Source organism: Sebastes umbrosus, chromosome 14, assembly GCF_015220745.1.
Source record: "Sebastes umbrosus isolate fSebUmb1 chromosome 14, fSebUmb1.pri, whole genome shotgun sequence".
NCBI classification, from domain to species: Eukaryota; Metazoa; Chordata; class Actinopteri; order Perciformes; family Sebastidae; genus Sebastes; species Sebastes umbrosus.
In genome coordinates this window covers 20,131,544-20,156,227 of record NC_051282.1, presented here as the reverse complement: position 1 = coordinate 20,156,227, position 24,684 = coordinate 20,131,544, and the positions used below count along the sequence as shown (strand labels likewise).

Below are 24,684 nucleotides of genomic sequence, written 5' to 3'. Positions count from 1 at the left end.
CATTTTGACCTGTTGATGAGAAATCAGAGGATCACCAAATTAATAGGATCCTTCTCTAGGGACCACAAATGGGTACACCAAATTTCATGGCAATCCATCAAATAGTTATCGAGATATTTCACTCTGTACCAAAGTGTTGGACCAACAGAGCAAATGACTGAAGGAGCAGTTTTGTTTCTGTTCAAAATGTAACGTTTCATTCAGTTTTACGTGTTAGAACATGTCCATTTTAAGTTTGGCTTTCACTTTTACAATGTAGTAGGCTTAGTAGGCCCCTAATGACCCACATCTATGGTGCTTCTAACAACCGATAACGTCTATTTAATGGCCTGATAACAGTTGAATCGGGTGGACAGAGCGACTGACCAACCCATCCCCAGAAAAAAATGTTGGCATTGTACGTAACGGTTTCTGCAAACCACGGGATATGTTGAATGTTGAAGTTTCTGAATATAAAATTCATTAATACATTTCATATTAGCCTCATATCATAATTGCAGAAATGCACAATGCCACGTGGTTAACGTTGGGAATCACAATCAGAAAAAGGTTTGTTGCCAAGTAGGTTTGCACTTACAAGGGATTTGACTTTGTGATTTGGGGTATAACAACAAACGCAGTGTAAAAGTATAAAGACATATGAAAAAGTATAAGAATACATAAAAATCTGTTATTAAAGTGTCTGTTTTTAAAATGTACAGTTGTGCAGGGATGTGCAAAATTTATTGTCCAGGGGATATAAAAGTCTGAGTCAGCTTTGTTGGTGAGAGCGACTGCAGTTGGGAAGAAATGTTTGGTTAGGTTTAGGCAACAAAACTACTTGGATACGGTTAGAAAAACGATGGTTTGTGTCAAAATAATAACGTAACAACCGTGATAACATAACTACCATAAATAAATAACAACTGCCCTTAGCGGACTTCCTTATGTAACGTTAAGTAACACACGTAAAGTCAACATTTACTTTCACATGGGACACAAACAGCAGTCTCCTGGGTGAAAGTCCTATGTTTGTTTGACCAATCCATCACCTCGTCATTCAACGTATCCATGGTTTGCAGAAACGTACAATGCCGACATTTTTTCCTGGTGACTGGGCTGGACTGAATGAGAAACGTTGCTGTCCCCAGAGCTACCTCACTTCTGTGGTTAGAAAGAAGACAACACATGGACAAAGGGGTGGAAGGTGGAGGAATTTAAAAAACAGCACAGCACAATTGAGATTAATTAGCTGCCCATCACAAGGGTGAAGATAGTAGGGACAGACATATTGCCTATTAGACCTGAATAGGAAGGATGGAGTGGGAGCCAAGTAAGGTGTCTGAGGCTGATGGCAGAGGACAATTCACAGCAATGTATCTCTGATGTCAAACACAGGCCAGAGTCTGCAGCGCCGCCCCCTCCTGCAATAATACCACCACACAGCTGAGGAGAGAGCAGAGACTCCACTAACATGTACATTTACTCCTACTGCTCCCCTTTGGTAAGATGTGATGAAGACTTTGTTTATTTTACACGCACATAATCATCTGATCTGACCAATACCTTATTTGTATCTTTCATACAGGTTTGTCCTGTTCACAGTGCATTGACTTAGTAACGAAGGTGGGTGATATAGGACTGATTCCATGCTACAGAACATAGTTAGATCATAGACTGTATATAAGAAGTGGACGTTGTCACCGTGACGTCACCCATTGGTTTGTGGACTGCCGTTTTGAAGCCTCCAGTTCTGACTTTTTGGCCGTCGCCATCTTAGTTTTTTGGCCGTCGCGAACGTATATTGCCAAGAAGTGAAATTGTTTGTTCCATTGCAACATCAGCGCCCAGCAGCAAAGCTACATTTCCGCCATTTTGGACTGAAAGCGACTACCGGACTAAGTGCCATACAAAAGTTAAAAAAAAAAAAATCTATTCTATTGTCATATCCTATCGAAATGGCCTGTGTCGAACAATAAAAATATTATAAATGTAATAGGCGTTTTCAGTCCAAAATGACGTCAGCGTCTGTTGTCAAAAAACGCCGGAGTTTTCATTTCATTGCTACTATTCTCTTTGCGAAAAAAGTGACACAAGAGGGTGGAGCTAAGTACAACCGAACACTGAATAAGACATTTTTAGGCGACCTAAAAGGTTATAATTGACTTTCATGAACTGAAATCAATCACAAGTTTGCCATGCCCCAAAGCATCCATCTGCTTTATGGTCTATTTGACTCTAAATGGGACCATAACTTACTAAATGAACATCATGCTGTATTGAAGAAGACTTAAAATTAGCGATTGAGACCATAAACTCATGTTTACAATGTTTACTGAGGTAATAAATCAAGTGAGAAGTAGGGTCATTTTCTCATAGACTTCTATACAATCAGACTTCTTTTTGCAACCAGAGGAGTCGCCCCCTGCTGGATATTAGAAATAATCTAAGTTTAGGGCACTTCACCATTGGCTTCACTTTTCAAGACCCCGGAGTTGCCCACTGAGTTAGATAGATATTACATCCTCTACACATTTCTGTTACAACATCAGAGTTTCCCTCAAACTCAATCTTTCTGTTATGTCTCTGTCCTGAAACATCTTTATGTCTCTCTTTACATAAATGTTGCAACAGAACTGCCTTGAACGTTTCTCTTTATGGTCGCTTGAATATGATAAAGAATGTACATACAGTAGATGTATGTGTAATAGAAACAATAAAGTATACAGAGTGTCTTACAGAACCAGCAGACAACCTTTAGCATGCATTGTCATGGCTATAAAATGTTTGGACAACAATAATGAACTTACAGTAAATATTAAGGATATGACTATTTCTATTTTCCAACTATTCTATGTGATGATTCTGTTCATACTGCAGTATATTAAGGCACCACATTGCACATGTTGTTCTCGCTCTCCTTTGACAATGTGTCTGTATGAGTTTTATTATGGAACCCGGTGCTTCACTTTCTCAAGCTCTCACCTCTGTGACGATGACGATATTTTAAGGTCTGCCATCTGCACAGGTGCCAAAACAGCCTGTGAGTTCTACTGGATGTCTATGGATCAATCTGAGATTATTCCCCAGGTTCCTTTGGCTGAAAAGATGGCCCGTCCACTCACACTCTCTCTTTCACACATACACACACTTAATGATTTTTCTGAAGTGAACAAAACAATTAAGTAAAGTCGGCAGCATCAAAGTCCTTCAGTTAAAGCTCAGGAGCCTGTAGGGAGGCGGAGTGGAGACTGAAGACAATCAAAGAAATCAAAAGGCAAGCGAGTAAAAAGGCACCGCGTATTTATTCTCTAGCCTCGGGCATTTGTGTTGAGAGGTTACCTCGGAGGGATCTCCTCATGTTCTTTGTTCAACACCTTTGTTCTCCACCACGAGCACCTGCTGTGAATAGAGGCTAAAGACCTGTGAAACTTCTCAATCTCAATCATCAGTGGAAGTGATGTTGCAGTTACAGTTTATCCGTCCCAAAAGCAAAGGAGATTTTATTTTGTCGGATGATTCCTGGGAAAGGGCTGAGGAAAGATGGACTGGTTGTTGTAAAAATGCATAAAAGTACATTTGATAAGAATGTAAGCACATTGTTTAGAAGAGCTCACAGATTTTCGCAAAAGTTCTTTTTACAAAACTGACAGCTTTTTATGATCACGACCAAACTGACCTTTCCCTTCTTATATGTATTTAATATTCAATTTTATCTTGTGGCTTTCTGTGACACAATCTGTTGTAGTACTATCTGTTATCAACAGTTACTACGTAATGGCATAATCTCTTCAAGCAAAAGATATCATTATAAGAAGAAGTCCCTTCTACAGTAGGTCATTTCTAGGAAACCAAGGGACGGAAACTAATGCAAATTCATATATTGCATTTCTTAAGACTAATTGACGATGAATTTTTACATAATGGCAAATTTAGTCCAGTCGTACTTCTTGTGCCAATGTCACATTCACTCTCCGCTAGCAGACCTTCTACTGTAATCAATAGCCAATCGATCACTAATAACAACAGCACTGTCTGCCTCTCCCTATTTGTCTCTCCAATACTGTTTTTGTCCTCTTTTTGGAAATACCTATAGCTTAAATTTCTTGCAGCCATACTCAAGTGAAACATGCCTGAAGGCACAGGAAAGTAATTATATAATATATCCTTTATTTGCTGTATTTAAATTTTTAAGAGTGACGGCCAAGAGGGCAGCCTAAACATAGTTACAACAATAAACACAAACAATGCTAGCAGACAGATACAACTGTCACAAGTGAATGAGCACATTATCCAGTCAATATGCAATACAAAGAAACAGTTATAATGCATAAAACAGGTCAATTTTAAAATTATTTTAATGAAAAATGTCAGAGCAATCACACTGAATAAGAATGCTATTTTCTCAATCCTTTAAAATGGACTTAAATTCCCCCATAAAGTAGTAATCAGCTCCTTCTCTACATTATTCCAGGAAGAAGGAGCAGCGTATTTAAACCTTTTTTTGCTTATTTCTGTTCTAACCGCAGGCCATATTGATTTTGTTTTTTACACATGTATGTACACAGATAAGAAGGAACCAGCCCAAGTGGGGATTTATATAAAAGAGCCAAACAATGTGAAAGTCTGCAAACATACAGAGACGGCCGTTAGTAGAGAAACTGATGATGAAGTTTGTCAAAAGACGACGTACGTGACACAGATGTGAAGGGGAAAATATGCGTGCATTAACTATAGAGGATTTAATTGTTAAAACAAACTTCAACCTCTGGTTCACTGTCTTTAACTTGTGCCTCCCAGAGGTCAACTCTGGTCAGGTGATCTGTTCCCTACAGGTGGATGGGGGCGTGGCCCGGGAACAAAGAGGAAGAGAATTGTTTGGAGGGAATTTTGGTTTTGTTTGTGAGGAGAGAGGAAGGAGTAAGGCTGGAGCCTTCTGGGGAAAATAAACACATTTAACTCTTTTTATAGTGGTACCTCGACCGACTGAAGACAGCAGGGAAACCAGCGTGTACTGAGGACCATAAAGATTGAGCAGCAAATCAAGCCAAGGCCGGATTATGATTTTCCTAACCCAACATCCGGTGAGTTTGAATCCTTCTTAAAGATTTTTTTGCATTGCATTGCTTTTTCCTGGTTTATATTTTTGCGTTTTGAAGGGAGGACATTGAACCTTTTTTTTGTTGGCTGATTTGGTTTAGGAATTAAAGAAGTTTTTTTTTTTTTTTTACTTTTTTAACAAATCATGTGGACAATCCTCCAGTTCACTTTCTTTTGATGTTATTTGGGGCGGTTGTTTTCTTAATACATTGTGTTTAAGCTAACAATTAAGTTTCCTCTTGCTGCTTTCTTCTAGTGAGGTCACAAGGGATTTAAAGCACAGGCACAGTTTTCGTTGGTTCAGGGGGCTCACTGAACACCCTGGTGGCTGTAGCAAAAACAAAATGCATGTAGACACACAGAACAGAACTACTAATTTATTGTAATGATGTTTACCATCAACCTCGATGTGTCTTCTTATTGCCAAAATAAGAAACCAAGAAGATAATAAGATATATTTGTGGTCTTTTTATTTACTTATAGGCCTAATAACATCGGAGCTCTCCACACCGAATCTGTTAAATATGCACTTTCAAACAAACCATGTTCTTATCAGCCGTGTGCTCGGGATCAGACTGGAGACATAACCACTTAAAAGATGGGTGATACTTGCTATCTTCCTACATTTGTACATTTCAAACAGAAAACACACGTTTTATATTGTGATATTTATTGGAAATGACATATAGCCAACAGCAAAAAAGAAACTTTTTGATGAGGAGTATATGATGAGGAGGTATCATATAGATAACTCCTCAACTTCACCAATCAACCGTTCCTCGTCCATCGCGGTGTTTTCAAAGTACCACAGTAGCCCTTGAACTTTACATGTAACTACAGACTTAGAGTTGAAGCTGATTGACATACGGTGTTCTCCATCCTTCATCTGGGAACTCAGCCAGTGTGCCGGACTGGTCCAGATTCAAATATCTTCCCTCACCACGCCTCATCAGCTTGCAAGTCTCACGGAGAAATGCACACAAACAAAACTGGGCTAAGAGTCATCGCAGTAGCAGCCTGTTTGTTACTAGAATAACTCATATCCAGTTCAAACCACATACCCACCAATTAATATGTATGAATATTGCACGGCCACGATTTCTCTGCCCCAGCCATCTGTCTACTGGCTAAGTTGACTCTGGGGTCTGCCTGGCAGTTGAAGTCATTTGTTGATGACAAGTAGGTGATTATCAAGGAGATCATGCATGCAGGAATAATCCCTCAGTTTTAGTTCTCATACACGTGGTTTTGGTGTTGGCATGTTTGGTGCAATAACAAGAAAGTTCCTGTTTTAGAGTTATGACACAACAGAAAAGCCACAGATGTCACATTTTGCGGAGGATAAAAATGTGAACATACATTGAAGAAGAGGCGAATGGAGGGTGTTTTTGTTGTTGACAAAACTCCTTTTAATTGACAGGAATTGACCAGATTCATTGCACTGAATGTCACCGTGGGAAATAAAAGTTTAGGTACAGTATATTGACTATACTTGAGATCAATGCCAGGGCCAACACTGGACCAAAGTTAGCCTGAGTGCTGCTAACTGACTCTCTAATAGACCCAAGTCTGCCACATCCTACCAGCTATATAGGCAGATTGAAATGATGATGGCACTAAAAGGCAGTTACATTATGATTGCATTTTTGGACTGATCACCATTGTGCCTATTTGAGTTAAAATATATTAAATGTTTCATGATAAAAGAAATAAAAAAGGCGTATGCTTGCTCACCAAATAAACCACAAAAAAACTACAAAAAAGAAAACAGAGACACACAAAAGGCATGAAAATGGGCAGATTTCCACACACCAAATGCAGGACAGCCAGTAAGAAAGTGTCAAAAAAATTGCAAGCGACATATCAATACGTCATACTTGTAATAGCAGAAAAACAATATTATCCAAGACAGCACAATAAGCAGCAATAGAGGCAGGTTACAGCTGGCTGAACACCAATAGTAATGAATTATCCAATCCAGCTCAGATTTGAGAGAAAATCTGTTTAATATTTATTTTTTTTGGCTCCTGCTCTAATGTGAGATAATCTTAGCTTAACTCTAGTCATTTTCAAAACAAACAAAACACATGTTTGTTAAACCTCTCCCATAAAATGATAATTTGTTGTTGTTCTAATTAATGTGATAATAGTACTGCACATTTGTTTGATGAGTCAGCTTTGTGTTTTGCCAGCTCTTCTTGGAGCGATATACTGTATTTTCAACCTTTTGCCTCTGTTAAAAGATATTTTTCTGCTATTCTCTGCCCATATGGAAATTAATTTCTGTTACCGTCAGAAAGTGGGGCAGTGTGTCTGGATCTGATTATTGCTGACTGGGAACATTGGTAGATCAATGGTCCTGTCTGGTCATGTTGGTGTCTGATGGATGGCTTGCCACTTGTGATTTGTCCATTAATTCAATTGACAAACTATTCTTGCATACAACTATCATCATTCTGCGTGTGTCATGTGTATACCAAGAGGGAGATTGGTTTAATCTCTGCTTAATTGTGACTCAAAAAGCTTCTTCTTGCCCGCTGTGTGTCGGATCATGGGTCAAACTGGAAACAACAACTCTCTCCATGTGTGCACAGCACGCACCTTGGACCACAGCTAAACCTGTTTTACAGCAGAATGAGACCCGCTGATCTCTGTGTGTGTGCAGTATGTTTGGTGTATTTGAGACATTTCAAGAAGCGAGGAGCCAGAGTAGGACTAGTAGGAAGAGTTGGGCTGAATGTGTGGATTAGATGGTGTTGAAGGCATGCTTAAAGGAGAAGGGGGATCCATTAGCAGATATGGAATGTAATATTCATAACTATGTTTTCATTAGTGTATAATCACCTGATGCTTAGAATCGTTTCGTTTTCGTTATCTTAGAATGAGCCCTTGATATCTACATAGGGAGCGGGTCCTCTTCACAGAGTCCACCATGTTTCTACAGTAGCCCAGACCGGACAAAATAAAACGCTGGCTCTAGAGAGAGCCTAACATGTTTTTACGTTACCTGAAGGCCACCTTAGTTCTCTGACACGCTTGTGAAACTGCGGCAACCTGAGCTGTAGAAGTGCAAAACCGTGGTACCGCCAGCTGCAGTCTGACTTCCGTTGCTCCTAAAGTTGTTATTATGGTAAGGATGACCTCTGAGCGAGGTGAACAGTGTTATAGCGGTTTTGCACTCTGCAGCTCACGTTACCTCAGTCTTGGAAAGGGAGGAGTGAGCAGAGGGGTACTCAGTCGGTTGGAATCTGTAACCACACCGCTATATGCCGCCAAATCCTACACACTGTACCTTTTTAAGGTGCTAAATGCGAGATTGGGAGCATATCTAGTACCTCCTTGACAGAGCTAACCATGTTAACATGAAGGGAATCGGAGGGTGGGTGCTATGCTTCCATTACAACGCCATCAGTCGGGATGACGCGGCTATGTCAACATAAAAAAAGGAGAAACTCAGATTACAACACACACAGAGGGAGAGTGATTTCATTCTCTGTGCTATTCCAGTGTTAAGTGTTAAAGCAAGAGTGTACACACAGTCAGCTGATTATATTTTATGTGTGCAGATATACATGGGAAAAGAGCTTCTCTCATGTCTCCTCGTAGCTGCTGAGTGTCATTGTAATGATGTTTTCAAGCAGCACTGTGTACATCCTGGTTTGACGTTTTTACTGCATTTGAGGTCTGATTGGTTTTGGATTAAAGAATCCAGAGGTGGATTCCAGAGGTGGATCCACTCTCTTTTAGAGACCTGCATTAGAAGAGTTCAAGGTGTCAGTATTGATGTCACCTTTTAATTTATACAGTTTGTTTTACGGGTCATTAGCAAGACTGTGCCTTTGACCTTAAGGCCTCTGTCGGTTCTGTGGACTGTTCCGATCAATACTGTAGGCGTGTCCATCAATGTGCCGACATCTGAGGTCTACAGGTCACTGTTGCTGGCCTCCACTGTTTTTTTCCTGCAGATTTGTAGGTGTTCAATTAATAAAGATAAACTTTCTAGATTGTTCATCAAAATAATATGTTTAGGTACTATTGGTACACCATACTGTACCTATTATATCCTAATATATCCTAGCTCTAAAGAGGGCCATACACGTTTTCGCGTCGGTCACCGTAGTTCTCCTACACGCTTGGCACACCGGAGAATTTTCATTTGGTTGCAATCTGAAACCTCACTGAAGATGCTGCCATATCCTACACTCTGTCCCTTTAATGCTCGGTTATTATGCAAATTATTATGTGAGTTCTGGGATTTTTAATTTTCAAGTAATGACTCACTTGGATGTCAGCTTTTTCTCCAGCTTTTTATGGTCATTCCTGAATGTTTCCATTTTTGTTTTTTAAACTATGATCATTCAAGTCACACTTCTGAAGCGTCCTCTAAAGCCGGGGATGCTCTAGATCAATAGCCTGACCACAGGAAGCCATTACTGCCTGACGTCCCCCACCTGTGGCTGGAGATGGTCCGGGTTAACCCGAGTTCAGTTTAGATGGAAGAGGTAAATCCTGTGTTGCAGAACAGAGGGACTGAAATGACACCTCCGACTACTAAAAATATAATAGCCGAAAACAATCCTAATTTTGCGCCTCTCCCACATCAGCCAGTGAAAAACCCTCCATCAGTCTAGAGAGTCTGTGCTTCACTCTCTCTCCGTGACAAATGACCTTGACCCACAGCAGCAGTGTAAGTACAGATAGTCACTTAATCAAACGCACAAAAGAGAAAGGGTTAAGAGAAAGAAAATAACCATGGAAACACAGAGAAAAAAAGCCATCCATTGCTTTGTGCCCTTTTAAACTGTCAAGTAATGATTTAGGATGAGGTGGGGTGTGGGGCACAATCCCTTACAGCTCGGCCCCATCACCTCAGGAAGAGGCAAAATAAGACAGCAGGGGAGGCAGGAGGAGGGGTTGTGGGGGAGAGTGTGGGAACATAAGGGAAGAAAAATAAATCTATATCCATGCCTGGATGCGTCCGTCCGGCCCGTCACTCTGAATTCATCGTCAGTCAAAAGCAAAATGTCACACCTTTCATCTGTTCACCCGGACTTTTAATTGCACGGGCAGAACATAGTTTGATCGAAGTGAGGCTGCGGCGTGCAGGGATGGGAGCGAGGTTTACCAGAAACAAGAGGGCCAGGTGAGGGGCGATGGCAGCCAGCAACAAGACAAGAAAGCAATAAAACTGATGAATGATGCCAAGACACACAGCTACTAAGACCCCACCACCACCACCACCTTCTCCCCTCTCACAGCAGCCCTCCTCACAAGCACACCTCTCCAGAACCAGCTAGAACAACCTCCACCCCAACACACACCACCCCTCCATCTCCTCTCCAGAGGACCGGACAGCTCTTATTGAGCACTCGTCTGTTTACAGATCAACGCTTCCCATCGGGTTTCGGATCAATGGGATTATATTTCTTATAAAGCAGGACGGAGCAGAGGAAGGTGGGGGCGGCAGGAAGGGCGGCACAGGGTTGCGGGTGTGTGAGTGAAAGGCAGAGGATCGAGCCGTCAAGAGAGGCTGCACGAGGGCTGTTGGAGGATGTGATGACAGAGCGACGATTTGGGGAAAGAGAGAGGTGGAGGGGGTTGAACAGAAGGAAAGCCAATGCCTACAGATGGGATAGAGGGTGGGGAGCTTATTGATCTCCTGTCCGTCTTCTCTTCAGAAGATCAGTGGCAAACAGAGGCCCTGGTGTTTATCATTTAGTCAATGCGAGGATGAGGACGTTCTGTCTGGGGATATGGAAATGAGAAGCCAACTCTGCGATACAGCGTGTTTGCACGATGCAGATATTGTCCCAAAATGTCTTTGAAAGAAAAACGTGGCCGCAGAGGGCAAAAGTCGAGATGTTTTTCAGAAAACATAGCAAGCTGTTAAATATTCACATGTGTTAATTAGCAGAATTGTGGCAGAATGAGCCCACAATGAGGATAACAGATTTGTTTTCATTTCAGTCAGTTGACATGCTGTTGAGAAAATAAAACACTGGGTTTTTCTCCCAGTGGAATTTCAGCTTGTGTTTGAAATCAGAATCTCTTTATGTTGCACATGATGCGTATGTTTTCTGTGCATTTGTGAACAGCGGGCATCTGGGTGTGAGTTTATGTACATAACGTACAGTGTTTTCTCCAAAAAAATGGTTATAAATTAAGCCAAAAAGTGCGTCTTCCATTTAAATAGATTCCTGATACAAGGGTTGAATGTACAGTAAGGGATTGCATGACGAAAACGAGATGGAAACTTGAACAATGAATGATGAATATATTTGCATATTTTGAGTGATCAAATGCCGAAGCTTCAAAAGTTAAAGATTACACAAGTGCTATTTTGGAAAACTGTATTTAATTCACATTGAGATGGAGATGGAGAGAGATCCTGAGAGACAAAGCGAGAGAGTCCTTAATTACTGGCGGCTCTCCAGAATGAGCCTTCTTACCAGTTCAGTTGTTGGCTGGGTTTTAGTCAGTTTGATGTGTATTGTCTAAACCCTCTGAACTGTGTTTTCACTTCCTCGTCCCCAAGAGGTGACACAAATGTATTCCTATTGCACACGGCGCTATTGATTGTTCTTAGGTGGGAGAATTAATCCGCGGTGAGCACAAATCATCTTTGAGGCAGGCGTTTATTCCCACTCTCACCTCCAAGTGCAACACCCCGGATGCGTTTTATCGCGTGGTAATTTGAGTTTGTGGATGCGCTGGCATGCTCTGTCAACTTAAAGCCCCCGTCTTCAGTCCTTGCCCTCTTGAAAACACACACACCAGCCTTCATAAACATACACACATGCATGCTCAGACACTCGCGGACGCACAGATTAATGTCAAGGACTTTCCTATTTAGGATTCTAAAACATTATACATGCAGATTAAAAGCACATTTCTCCACGCACCTCCTCTGCTGTGGGATGTTCTGCGGGCTTGTCCCTTTTATTTCCTCCCCTCTTCAAAGTGGCACCAAATGTAATCCTCCTTAATGGATGTGTAATATTTACACTTATACCATAATCGCTTAAACATTCATTTACGGAGCCATATTTGGTTGTTCGTGTCCCTGACAGCCTATTTATCAAAAAGTAAATGTGCAGAACCTCGCGCCCCCTGCAGCAATCAATCAATATGCTCCTCTCCCGGCTACCATCAGTGGAGATACGTCTCAGGCCAAAATTAATCACTGTGAAGTTTGCATAATCCCCCGCCGCTTCCCCCCACCCATTACCCCGCGTTTGAGAACCTTTACCTTTGAAGACCGTTCTGATGACTGAAGGGATTAATCAGAATCTCCCCTTTCTCAAGGCTGATGAAATTGTAAGAGTTTTTGCGGCGGTAATATAATGTATAAAAAAAAAGGGTATTTATATTCAGTGATTAGATCTAGCTTAACTGATTGTCTGGAATTTTACATTTCTACTTTTTAGAAAACTGTACATCATAAAATCCTGAGCAACGCAGCCTCGAACCGTGAGTCTGTCTCAGCATTTCATCAGACAATCTGAAGTGGTCATGTAGGAAATAAATGAAAGGATCCAATTGAATGAAATTAATTTTTCTTCTTCTGATTATTGCTACATATTCTCAAACTCAAAAGAACCTGCTGAAATGAAATGTTCACATGGACAATGTGCCGCTGTTAAATGTGCAATAGCTGTAAATGTTAATGTACACAACTCATTGCTTGCTTGTTTGTTTGTTTTAGACATATTATACAGGACTAGCAGTATAAACAAGAGTGTGTTGAGAGAACCTCTGCCTGTGCATTAATTGGTTACGATTTGGAAACTGCACTGGTTCCCAACCTGGGGCTCCCGACCCCCACTAGAGGTCGCCAAAGCTTCACATAGGGTCATGAGGCCTTCTTGATTTTAAAGGGTGTAAGACAACCTTTAAAAAATATATACAGTTGCCCTAAATCTCAGCATTTCATTCATTTCTGTGAAGAAAACTAAATGAAATTGTTATTTTCAAAGTTTGGCTTGTTATTTAAGGTATAAACTTAAAAACTAGAACTAATGTAACAATGGACGTCAGGGAGGAATTTGTCAAAAAAACAGAAGCCTATTAAGTATCTATGATTGTTTAGAAAATGGAAAAAAATCACATAATACATAAATTTGTATTAAACTTTCTAATAATAGCAGGAAAACATCTGTGATGCAATATTCATAGGAAGTAATCTGCTCAAAATTCATCAAAATGTCTCGTTTTACACAAACTTCCTGCAGTTACTGTGTTCATTATTTGGGTTAATTGTACAGTTTATCAGTTGTTCTGTACCGCTATTGTTATGCATTGAATATAATATGAAATATCCATAAAATGTCACTTTGTTAGGGGTCGTCAGTTTACTCAATATTAGAATTGTCTGATTCCCCAATGAAAACTGAACTTTTCTATTTCATAGTTTACATTAAAATGTGTACATTCCTTTATCATAAATCTACTATAGATAACAATATAAATGCAAGTGAATCACAATAAATATGACCTTGCTACATCTAATCACATAAAGAGAAGCATCAAACAGAAGCGTCTTTGCCTCGTTCTACACCAGGCTATATGAGCAGAGCATGGTAGTGAAATAAAGTCAAATTAACTCACCAGATGAATAACATAAATAAAACACAATAGAATAAATAAAATATAATGGAGTGTATCTAAATGAAACAAGCCCCCTTTGAACTCTAGCCCAGTTTAATTGCAGGGCTTTAGTCTGTTTGGGCAGAACAGATTTGTCCTTCCCAAATGCAAACACAATAGATAACAGATCACATCAACAGAACTTTTATTGAACCATAAATGAAGCAAGCCACTGTGTATTGTGCATAGGTATCCTATAAATGACTTTATTAGTCTTGAAGCGCAACACAGAACAGTCATGTATATGAGTCATTTATTTGCCAACTAAGTATTAAAATAACTTGAAATAGCTGCTGCTCCCACTTACTAATGAGAAAAACTGCATCTGGTCTCAGCTAAATTACTTAAAAGAAATAAACTAATAAAAGATATTTAAAACATTCATGCCTCCGCACCTGTATAATATTGGCTCCCTATTTAGCAGTGGTTTATAAGACACATAATGTAGGTGTAAACAGATATAACTCTTCCTGTGGGCACCCATAAGCAGAGGCTAGTGTATAAACAGATAACGAGTGTCAATATAGTAAAACATAGTTGGAATAATATAAAATATGTCTTCATAGGAGAAGTTATGATTGTTGACAAATACTAATAAACTTTTAAATGGTTTATAACACACTATAATGTAGTTGTATGCATGATATTTATTTAATGTTTACCTGCTCTTCTATAAATGCTAAATAGGAGGATTAAAAGTAAAGGGCATCATCTATTATAAAATTAATATTTCTCCGTCTTACAGTTACTGGGGTAACCATATCTCAATTTCATACTAATTAACCTGGCAAGGTTATTATTTCAACAATATTACACATTTTAATAATGTTATGTTATATTATGTCTACCTCAGATCTTTGAAACCAAATTAGAAAGTAATACTGCATCCTTGAAACAAACAAACCACAGTGACATGCCCTTTTCATCAGGTACTATACAGTATGTTCCTCTCATGCCATTATGCAAATGGCATGATAATAATTCAAATCAGTAAACGGTATTCTGAACAAGAGCATAACAAAGGCAAAACTGTTTTGTGTTTGTGTCTTGTTGTTACATACGCACATCGTGTGTTGTTATGGACGCAACGTAGAATGTTAAATAAACATAAAAAATGTAGGAAAGAACATTGACACCCGACGAACTGGAGTTCCTTAAAGGACCAGTGTGTAACTATTAGGGGGATCTATTGGCAGAAATGGAATATAATATTAATAAGTATGTTTTCTTTAGTGTATAATCACCTGAAAATAAGAATTGTTGTGTTCTTGTTACCTTAGAATGAGCCGTCACTCTGATGAAACCTTAATCAGTCATACACTGTCAATAACCCTTTAATACCAAATATCCACTGCTGCTGTTATAGATTATATTCTTACAGTCTTTAATGCACATTTTTAAATTATAACTTACAGTCTTTAATGCAATTTATTTTCCATCTGTCACTTTATGTACATATTGTAATATGTACATACCTGTCACTGTAAATATAAATCCTACTTAGTGTACATACAGTATATAGACACCTTCACATTTGCATACTGTACATAATCATCCAGTCTATGTATATCCATCTGCTATTTATTTCTTTGCACCATTTAGAGCTGCAACGTGATTAACTTCATATGCAGGTTTGAATGGTATGGAACGTGAATCATAATTAGTGTTAAACTAAAGCAAAACTCACTTTTCAATTACTAGATTTAAAAAAGCATTTAAATCTTTAATATAACAAAGGGTCGCTGTGTAAACCATGCACTGGTTTGTCTCCAGACAGTCAGACAATACATGCGTGCTGTAGTACAAAGTCATATCAATCTAAAATCGGTCTGGCGGCACATCTGCCTAAGCTCGCGCCAGAGGAGCAATTTACGATCATGGTTGTTTTCACACGTCCTAAGTGGCCAATTCCACGTCCCAGAACTCCATAATGTCGATAGCACATTTGCTAGTGAAATAGTGTTTCTGGGAAAAAGTAGAGAAAAAAAAAACAGACATCAAGCATTACATGACGAGACTGTGCGTCTGATAATGGACATAAGAGCTGGGAGGCATCCACATGAAAAACAAATGCACATATTGGAGGCTACACACACACATAACAACACATGAAATTGTCATTGTACTAAAATGTGAAATTGTTTATGAAATATCAGACTTCTTAATTATGCTGCCTCTTATCAAGTGTCAGCAGGGCATTCCTGAAGAGTTGTGCATTTGTGGTATTTGTGTCCTTTATTGTTTGATATGCTGTAAAAATGAACGCTCTAATAAACGCCACAGGGTCAAGTTGTAAGCATGTAAATTGAAAATTACGGATGATGAAATAATTCTGTGAAACTGAATTAATCTCCTGCTGTGAATCGGCGTGGGTGCAAATTATCACCTTTGGGTATTAAAATAAGGATGCTCCAAAATCCACCATATCTCAGTGGTATATTAGGTACATATATTATTTGATTTCTCTGTGGAGGCTGGACTCCTGTTTTTGTTGAGGCTTCTTCTTTGTGCTGTGAATCAGTCATGAACATTTCTGACAAGAAGACAAATATCACAAACCAGATTAGAAAAGCCTGTGACAGTCTCATATTTCTACACATGTTATTACATGCTATCATATTTATTTCTGAATGATTTACTGACGTTGTCATGGCAACAGCTGCTCCATCCTCCTCATCCCTGCTCCTCTTCGTCTGATTTCATTTTTGCTGTTTACCAACATCTCCTTTTCATGTTTTTCCAGACATGCTATTCCACACCTGCCCACCAGGTGTCCTCAGTCGGTCACCTGATGCATCACCTGCCTGCACAGCTGCTTCTCACTGAGGGGACGGAGAGCTGAAGAGCACAAAATGGAGGTAAGGGATCTCTCCATCACTTTTAGTGTTTATCCTCCTCTGTCGAAGTAAAACTTGTTCCACAACAGAGGAATGGTTTGCAGAGAATTATGAAACAGGAGTACAAATACGCCTGTTTGAACTTATTGTCCTGTTACCAACCAAGCTAAGCTAATAAGATTGCTAACTGACCATTTGCAGGTTTTATTTTCCCTCTTCTATAACTTTTATTGAATAAAATGGTGTGCAATGCTGAACAAAATGCCGGTGTTGGAAGTAAACGGAACAGTAGAGAGAAAACTGAGAGAAGCTCAGGGTGCTATTGCGACTGACGATAGCGATAGCCCGCCAAGGCCAGCTATAGGGAATGAGAACGGGAATGTGACGTCATCGACAGCAAGTAGGACATTTTTGGAGGGTAGAGGGTGAGAGTGCCGTCCGCTGGCTGTTTACTGTAAGTGTCAAAAAAACTGCTGAACTAACACAAAACACTACACAGTGAATAAGATGTACAAGTGTTCTGTTGTGTAATTAAACGAGTGGATGGCAGAGCAACACGGTTGTTTTACCGTTGCTGTTGGCGTTGCTACCGAGCCAACTCAACACGTAAATCGGTCTCATGTCGTCCTTGAAATTGTGGTTAATGATATAAGATTAAATTGAGAACAATGAAGACTAAAGATAGCCACTACATTATCTTTTTTTGGATGATTGTGTCAATCGGCTTGGATAGGTCCTGAACCCAATCATTTGTAAATTTGACATCGGCCTCCAAAGATTTACATTTTTTGAATTGCTGACAGGTGTAGGCTCTAACGCCAAAACACATCAGTGACCATAATGAGTGGCTAGCTGTCAAGATCCTCTTAATTCGTAAGGATCAATGCCGCAAACTAACTTCAATTTTATAATACAGTATATCCCCCTTTCGCCGACCGCCACCTTACTCCTTTACTCCAGATTCTGTTCGTCGTCTTGGTGTTTCATCGTTAGTGCTGATGACCTATTCGCTGCCGTTTGTCTTCTAAACTTAGTATTGCTACCTTTAAGCTTGCATTCGACAATGTAAATGCTGTTTTCACCCTACCAGCCCTTTCTACAAGTTGTGCTTATGGGTTCAAGCCTCGTCTTTGATTGTTACTAAGCTGTGCTGTATTTATCACACGTAGAGGTTGTAAAGCCAACAGAAACATTGTAATACTATCAAGGTGTTGATTGCGATGCAAATGATACTGTTGTGCAAATGAACTTGTAGTCCACAGCTCAGCTATTTTCAGAGCCTTCACTGGTGACAACAAGCTGACATAACATTTCACTCTACAGTTTAATCAGGGCTGAATACACAAAAGAGTATAAACAAGCAATCTAATGGAAACCGAGTGTTCAGTAATATTAAATATAGTGGTTATTCAGCTTTATCTCAGATTTGGAGTCAATCTATCCACAGGTTCAGATTCCTTTATTTGTACCTGTAGGTAGATTTGCAGTGACAGACGAGGCATCGCTCTTGACACACATTTTACAAACAACACAGACAATATAACATGGTGAAAATACTAAATACAAATGGATAAATAAGTGTTTTGCTTCTATAGCATCTGTGCAATGTTGCTATGACTTGTTCATCTAAGTGATGGCTGCTGGAACAAAGCTGGTTTCATATCACTTTACTCTACACCTTGGGACTATAAAGCTCCGTCCAGAAGGAAGAGGCTGAAATTCACTGTGCAAAGGATGGGAATCGAGCCGGTTATCCGCTGTAACTGTCTGCTGTACGTACGGAGACCCTGGGTTACCAATCAGCCTACTGGACCATAACAATTTGAATCTGAGAGTTTCTGTTCTTTAAAGATAGGTTTACAAACCATGACACGAAGGAAAAAGATAAAATCGATTCAATAAAAGCACAATAGAATGAGGTCATCATGGTTTAGTCGATGTGGGAATACAGTTTCCTCAAACACTGGCTCCCCTTTTTAACACAGGACTTCACAATTTGCTTAAAAGTTCAGTTTTGAGTCAATAATTGTCCAAGATATCTGTGAGATTGCACACGGTTCACTGTCTGTGACTTCATGTGTGTGGGCATGTTGTCTAAAATCAGGTCGGCAATAATCTACATGATTCAGTTTCAACAAGCCATTAACTTGACACTTACTTTCCTCAGATAAAACAGACTGAGAGATGTAAACGCGTCTTAACGTTGAGTGACATGAGGTTGAGATACTGTAGTGATACCGCAGTCACTATAATTACCAGCCGAGACAGAAACGCTGGTGTTGTTTTCACCTTGTGAGTCTGTGTGTGTGTGTCATCATGGCGTTGTGGTCCTGGGGACACCTGCCACGTCATTTTTATTTCTGCAGACAGATTTTGTCTCCGCAATAGTGTTGCAACCGTGCAGGATGCTGTCACGAAACTTTACAGGTGTGTTGTTGAGATCAAATGAAGGGCAAGTTTGAAGGTGGGTGTGGTCTGAGCAAGGGTGCTAGAAGTAGGAAGTACGAAGAGGGGAAGGGGGCCCCCTCACCAAAGAACGTATACTGCCAAGAAGTGAACGTCAGTTGTTCGTTTCATTGCAACATAAGCGCAAAGCAGCAAAGCTACACTTCTGCCATTTTGGACTGAAAGCGAATACCGTACGCCAGTAAAACATCCGCCTACAAAGTGCCGTACAAAAGTAAACAAAAGTATTCCTATAGTATTGTGATCATTTTAATGTCTCTACCAAAATGATCTGTGTTGAACAATAAAAATATTATAAATATGCATACTATTATAACTATTTACTTACTTATTTATTAACTTTTTTTGATGCACGTTCATTATGCAGAGGAAAATAACTCTAGATTCAGCTATTAGTTCATTTTACAACTTTTAGGATATAATGATTTAGATGAGGGCTATTTAATTGTTCGTACTGGGAGGTTGATTCACCTTGAAAAGAACTATCCTCTGATTTACAGACGTCTCTTTATACATCCATGGACTCATTGGTGTTTTCAGTCCAAAATGGCGGCAGCGCTACCGCAGCGCCATCTAGCGTCTGTTGTCAAAAGCACCTGAGTTTCGTCTCTTTGCTTCTATAATTTTTGCCCTCAATTTATGCCCCTGGCCCGATATGCCGTTGCGGCTGGTGTGATCCCATCGCAAGTTGCTCTCTAGTTAAATATGGTTTAATTTTCAGCATACATTTATCTTTGTCACCATAACACTTTAAAAGCCTCAATAGCCTATGAATATAGATTACACACCAACATTCAGATTTTATGCCGCCTTCTTAATTGCCTCTTACCAACTGTTCTCAGAAACGGCAAAGATAACTCTACAGCGTGATCAAACTTAACACACCTGCTTAATAAATGAGGAGGAAGTTTGAATCCACTCTGACATAAATCAATTGATGATGGTTGTATGTGTGTTACTGACTGTGTTACAGGATAGAGGAGGCCTTGTAGTACATATTCATTTTTTTGTTGTCATTTAAATCCATAAAGTGCATTTCAAAAGACACAACTCAAGACCTGCCTTTCTGTGGTTCTGGGGGCCCTGTGAGGCTGATGGATGAAAAATTGTCAACTTTACTATTCCTAGATTTTTACCGCTAGTGATCCAAAAAATGTCAGCATAAAAATCTGTTCTTGACCGACTATTATGAGCCTGTTTATGTCAACTCTATTTCATTCTTTTCCATTAGACCTGTATATATCTCTTTTTATACAGTATCGCACCTATGTTTATTTAAACGCAGCCATGCCCTTTTCACAGGACATAATGAAGGGCATGGTGAATGTGCAATGTTTGTCAGAGATTTCCTGCCATGGTCACTGGCTACCCATCAGAAAGCAAACATTAACTGACAAAGTCTGTGTAGTGCAAATGCATTTTTGCAAATGCATGTTTGGTGCCATCTGGTGACTTCAAGCGTCGGAGTTGAAGGATTTAAATCAACTTCCAGGCGCCTGATGTATGATATAGAACAGCTGCCATGATATTGCTTGAATTGATTGGTGGAATAATGAACAAATCTCCAAATACACTAAGTTTGCGAAACATACTTAATTAGGGAGCCCCTCAGGCCCTATATATATCTTATGGATAAATATAACACTGCAGTGTACCATGCTGTGTTACATAATGCATTGTTTTTGTAAGTTGCTCCTACATGGAAGAAGGGAGTGTCTCCCCTTCTGCTCCTCTCTCCGGTGGGAGCAGAGTCGGCAGTAAAAGAATTAGCGGTATAAGAGTCACGCAGTGTGTTGAAATTTGTGGCTGTTGCTGGGTGGTTCCCACAGGAATGTGTCGCAAGCCGTCACCTGCAAAAACAACTAGTAACCTTGAGCAACGCCCGGGGGGATTGGAGTTACATTCTGGGCGAGTGAGAACATGAAAGGTTCCTTATGGATCTTTGAGATACAAGACCTGAACTGAGCTGCAAAGGGTCCCATAAGATCACAGAGATGGGCGACTTCATTGAAAAGTTATTTAATTAAAGACAACTCAGGGGAATAGGGTAAACTTCTCCAGTTGTATTAAGAAATTTTTTTTGTATTACAAGTTTTCTGAAATGTTATGTTTACATATGTAAATGAAGCATTATTTAATGCTAACTTTTAGTCTACAGATGCAAATAGACAGTCTGCAGGAAGACATGTTAAGGAAGCAAAATAGCCCAAAATCTCAAAATTGAATTGTGCATGACAAACAGTTTTTGCGTGGGGTGTTTCACCTTAAACTAACAAAATAACTGAAGAACAACAATTGAAATGAGAATACATTTTCTTGAAATCACCATAAATCCTTAATCCTCCAACATACAGAGGTGATATCAATACCACCCATGTCTGACGTGAAGGCAAATATGCTGACACAGAGATGTTGTCTAATTAATACATGAAGTAGTTTGAACATTCGCCTAATTAGCATTATTGATGATGTTTACTATATTGTGTTCATGGGATATTAGGTGGCCCAAGTGCCTCTTTTTGAGATGTAACTTTCCGTAAGGGATGGTGTGATGCTCACTTCACGGAGGACACGCCTGTGTTTGTATTGGAACGAGCCCTGTGGAGGTGTAATCACACCAGGGAGACTCCCTCCACCTCTCTGCACGATCTGAGAGAAAGGAAACTTGACGCTGCTGCTGCTGCTATCTAGCACAACTCGTGTGTTTAACTCCAAAAGGTGAATATAATTACTTATATTTATAGCAAGATTATAACTTAACTGTGATCTATGTCTTGGTTAACGTGTACTTTCAGATAATAACAGCTCTCGTATAAGCTACATTCACATTTACTGCAGAAAACATACTGATAAATTCAGGAGTTTTGTAATTGAGAGGAAGAAAATCAGCTTCTTTGCCTTTTTTAAAAGGATAATTTGCCTTTACAACAATAGAGGATTTGTATTTTTCTTTGACCAAATATGACTTTAGACTTAAATACTTTTTTTTATGTCTTTTATATAAAAGAAAAGTATGTTTTCTGCTCCATACCTGCTGAATGGTGACCTGTTTGTGGATATACTCCTCTAAGCTTTCAGTCCTGTTCCTCTTGCAGCCAAGATGCCAGAAACAGCAGAAGCTGTGTCAGCCACTCTCACCACCAACAGAAACTGCACCGTAGAAATATCCAATGTCAGCAAATTCTACTGCCTCATCAACCCCAAGTAAGTCTGTAACTGTATTTACCAATTTAATACATGGAAGTGAACATCAAATCTGAGATCAAAGACACAAAAATGTTTACTGAAAAGGGTTCATATGAATGAGTGACCTAATACATGCAAAGATAATATGATGAAAAAAAATGTATTTGCTTTTTTCTTCTGAATGCACCTCTAAAGTGGAGTTCAGTGCATGTTTGTTAAGTCTATTAGTCACCTACATCACCATTGTTTTCTGCACTTAGAAATAAGCTTCTGCATGGTATCATGGCCTGTGTGTGTGCTCAACAAGTTTGATGGGTTTCAAGGAAAAGTATTCACTTTCAAAAGGCTTAATGAATTTCTTTGAAGTGCTTTAAGATTGCAATGCCTGATTACAGCTCTGAATTAGCATCTTAATACTATTTAGTATGCAGTCCTCTCAGAAAAATGTAGCATCCACACCTTTTTTTCTCTCTAATAGTCATAGAAAAAACAGCTTTCCAGCGTAAAAACTCAGTGTTACTTCAATGTGGTTATACTGTCTTAATTTTAAAGGGGACATATCGTGAAAAACTCACTTTTTCAGTGCTTGTGCAAAGGTGCACCATATTTTTTTCGCTAAGCCAATCCGAGCAGACTGGGCGTTTTCGGGAGGGGTTCTTCGAGAGACAAGCGCTAAAATGGAGCGTTTCAGACAGAAGGTGAATACAGGTGTATTCAGACAGACAGTATGAGAAAAATAATGTGTTTTGAACATTAAAGCATGTAAACATGTTCTAATAGAAACCCCAGAAACTAAACCCATTCCTCAACAATGACATCTGTCAGTTTCATCCACTTCTGTGAGAAATTAATAAAACAAAACAATAACATAAATAGAAATGACCCACGTCTACTGGCATCTCTACCATACATTTATCTAGCCGTGGCAGGACCGTCCGTATCTTGGATGGGTGGTTTTCACGTGTGACATCACTTTGCTGAGAACATCCACCTATCCATCATGCACTGACACACACTGCCTCATTGCACATCGCATGCAGGTACACTCACTGTTGCTTAGAAGTCCACAGCAGTGCTTGCACAGTCACACTCCATCCATCAGCATAAGGTAGTTCAGGTACCCTGGAAAGCCTAACACTTGGAAAGTTCACTGACAGTCTCCAGAAAAACTTGCAAAACTCTTGTTTTTCCATCAAAAGTCTTGGAAGTGTGTGACATGAAAGTGATTGGTAGTGACGGTGAGGATTTGTCTCCTGCTCTCTTGTGTAGGGTGTACATGTCAAGTGGCTACAACCACCACCCGCCCCAGCCTACGGTTCGCCCCTCAATGACCGAAGTGTGCTCCTTCGACAAGGACGACAACACCGCCACTGGCTCCGTCGGCCTGCTGACCTACGACCTCTTCCACATGGCGAACAGGGTAGCCTCGGAGCGCATGGTCATCATGTTCTCTGTGCCCTATGACCACAACATCTACAAGAACCGGCTGGCCGTGGGCGTGGTGGAGCATTCCCGTGCCTGCGACAAAAATCTGTACGAGCAGATGTATGATGGGAAAGACCTCACTGGCTTCAGTCGCTCCGAGGCACACGGCACTGGGGTGGAGTTTAAAGCTCGAAGCGTTGATGTGAGGGCTTCAATGTCTTCTATTGGCAAAGCCATTGTTAAAGTGGAGCTCTACGATACAATGGGTCGTTAGTTTGTACTTTGTTTTGTACCCAACAGAATAAATATACTTGATTTGATTTGACTACTGCTGCATGTTGACATCCAGAGACACATACAGAGGAGAGGAAGACAGATTTTGCTGTCATCTGTATTTTGTGTCCACTGAAAGATATCAATATCTGACAGCCAGCTCATTGATTCTCCATTAGCTTATTTCTTGGGCTTATGTGTATTGTACACTCCCTTTTTCTTTGATTATGGTAATAAAACATTCAGACCCGATGCCTGTGTTGTGTGTGTTATGTTTTCACTCAGTATGCTTTCATTATTACTGATGAACAGTAATCATTTTTTAATCTCTTAGCTGGATCTGTCCAATTCTAATGAGCAGCAACAGATGGAATATCTGCATAGATGTTTTTTTAATAAGCATGATAACAATATTGTTCTTCTCTGGCTGTGATACTCTCCATCTTGCTCTAAAGCAGAGGTTCTTAAACTTTTTGGGGCCAGGGACCCTTACAGGGGAGAACACTGTCCAAGGACCCCCTCTTAATCGTAACACTGATTAAACACGTGCTTACTACCATTTGTGCTCTTAGATACCAGTGGAACTATTTGTATTCTAAAACTTTTCAACCTAAATACTTCAGACCTGTTTCACAGTAATACACAGAAACACATTTCAATTTGAATCATGTTAAGATAAGATGGATAATCCTTTATTAGTCCCAAAGCGGGGAGGTTTGCAATGTTATTGAATGTTAAGTAAGGGATAATGTACAGAGGGCTTCGTGTCGGG

At 39.8% G+C, this 24,684-nt stretch overlaps 1 protein-coding gene and 1 long non-coding RNA gene across 3 annotated transcripts in view; both read left to right on the top strand.

Moving 5' to 3' along the window:
• The first annotated feature begins 4,901 nt into the window (after nucleotides 1-4,901).
• LOC119501808 overlaps nucleotides 4,902-24,684 on the top strand; it is a 40,191-nt gene continuing 20,408 nt past the window's right edge. Inside the window, exons 1-2 of the long non-coding RNA XR_005209924.1 lie at nucleotides 4,902-5,063; nucleotides 16,469-16,583. This is a non-coding gene — a long non-coding RNA (uncharacterized LOC119501808). The remainder of the gene's footprint in view (nucleotides 5,064-16,468; nucleotides 16,584-24,684) is intronic.
• Nucleotides 21,585-24,164, top strand: LOC119501807 (bryoporin). Of its 2 annotated transcripts, none has more exons than XM_037792441.1 (3): nucleotides 21,585-21,746; nucleotides 22,124-22,232; nucleotides 23,484-24,164. In XM_037792441.1, exons 2-3 carry the CDS (start codon nucleotides 22,129-22,131, stop codon nucleotides 23,911-23,913), a joined length of 534 nt encoding a protein of 177 aa, XP_037648369.1. In that variant the 5' UTR covers nucleotides 21,585-21,746; nucleotides 22,124-22,128; the 3' UTR covers nucleotides 23,914-24,164. The 2 variants fall into 2 exon arrangements, with proteins under 2 accessions (XP_037648369.1, XP_037648370.1); XM_037792442.1 differs by having other exon boundaries at nucleotides 21,592-21,746; nucleotides 22,100-22,232.

What these genes read in the sequence shown, in the direction of transcription:
- LOC119501807 (XM_037792441.1), top strand. Translation starts at nt 22,129, where the DNA reads ATGCCAGAAACAGCAGAAGCTGTGTCAGCCACTCTCACCACCAACAGA. An exon ending in TACTGCCTCATCAACCCCAA is followed by an intron (nt 22,233 to 23,483) that starts GTAAGTCTGTAA and finishes TCTCTTGTGTAG; the next exon opens with GGTGTACATGTCAAGTGGCT.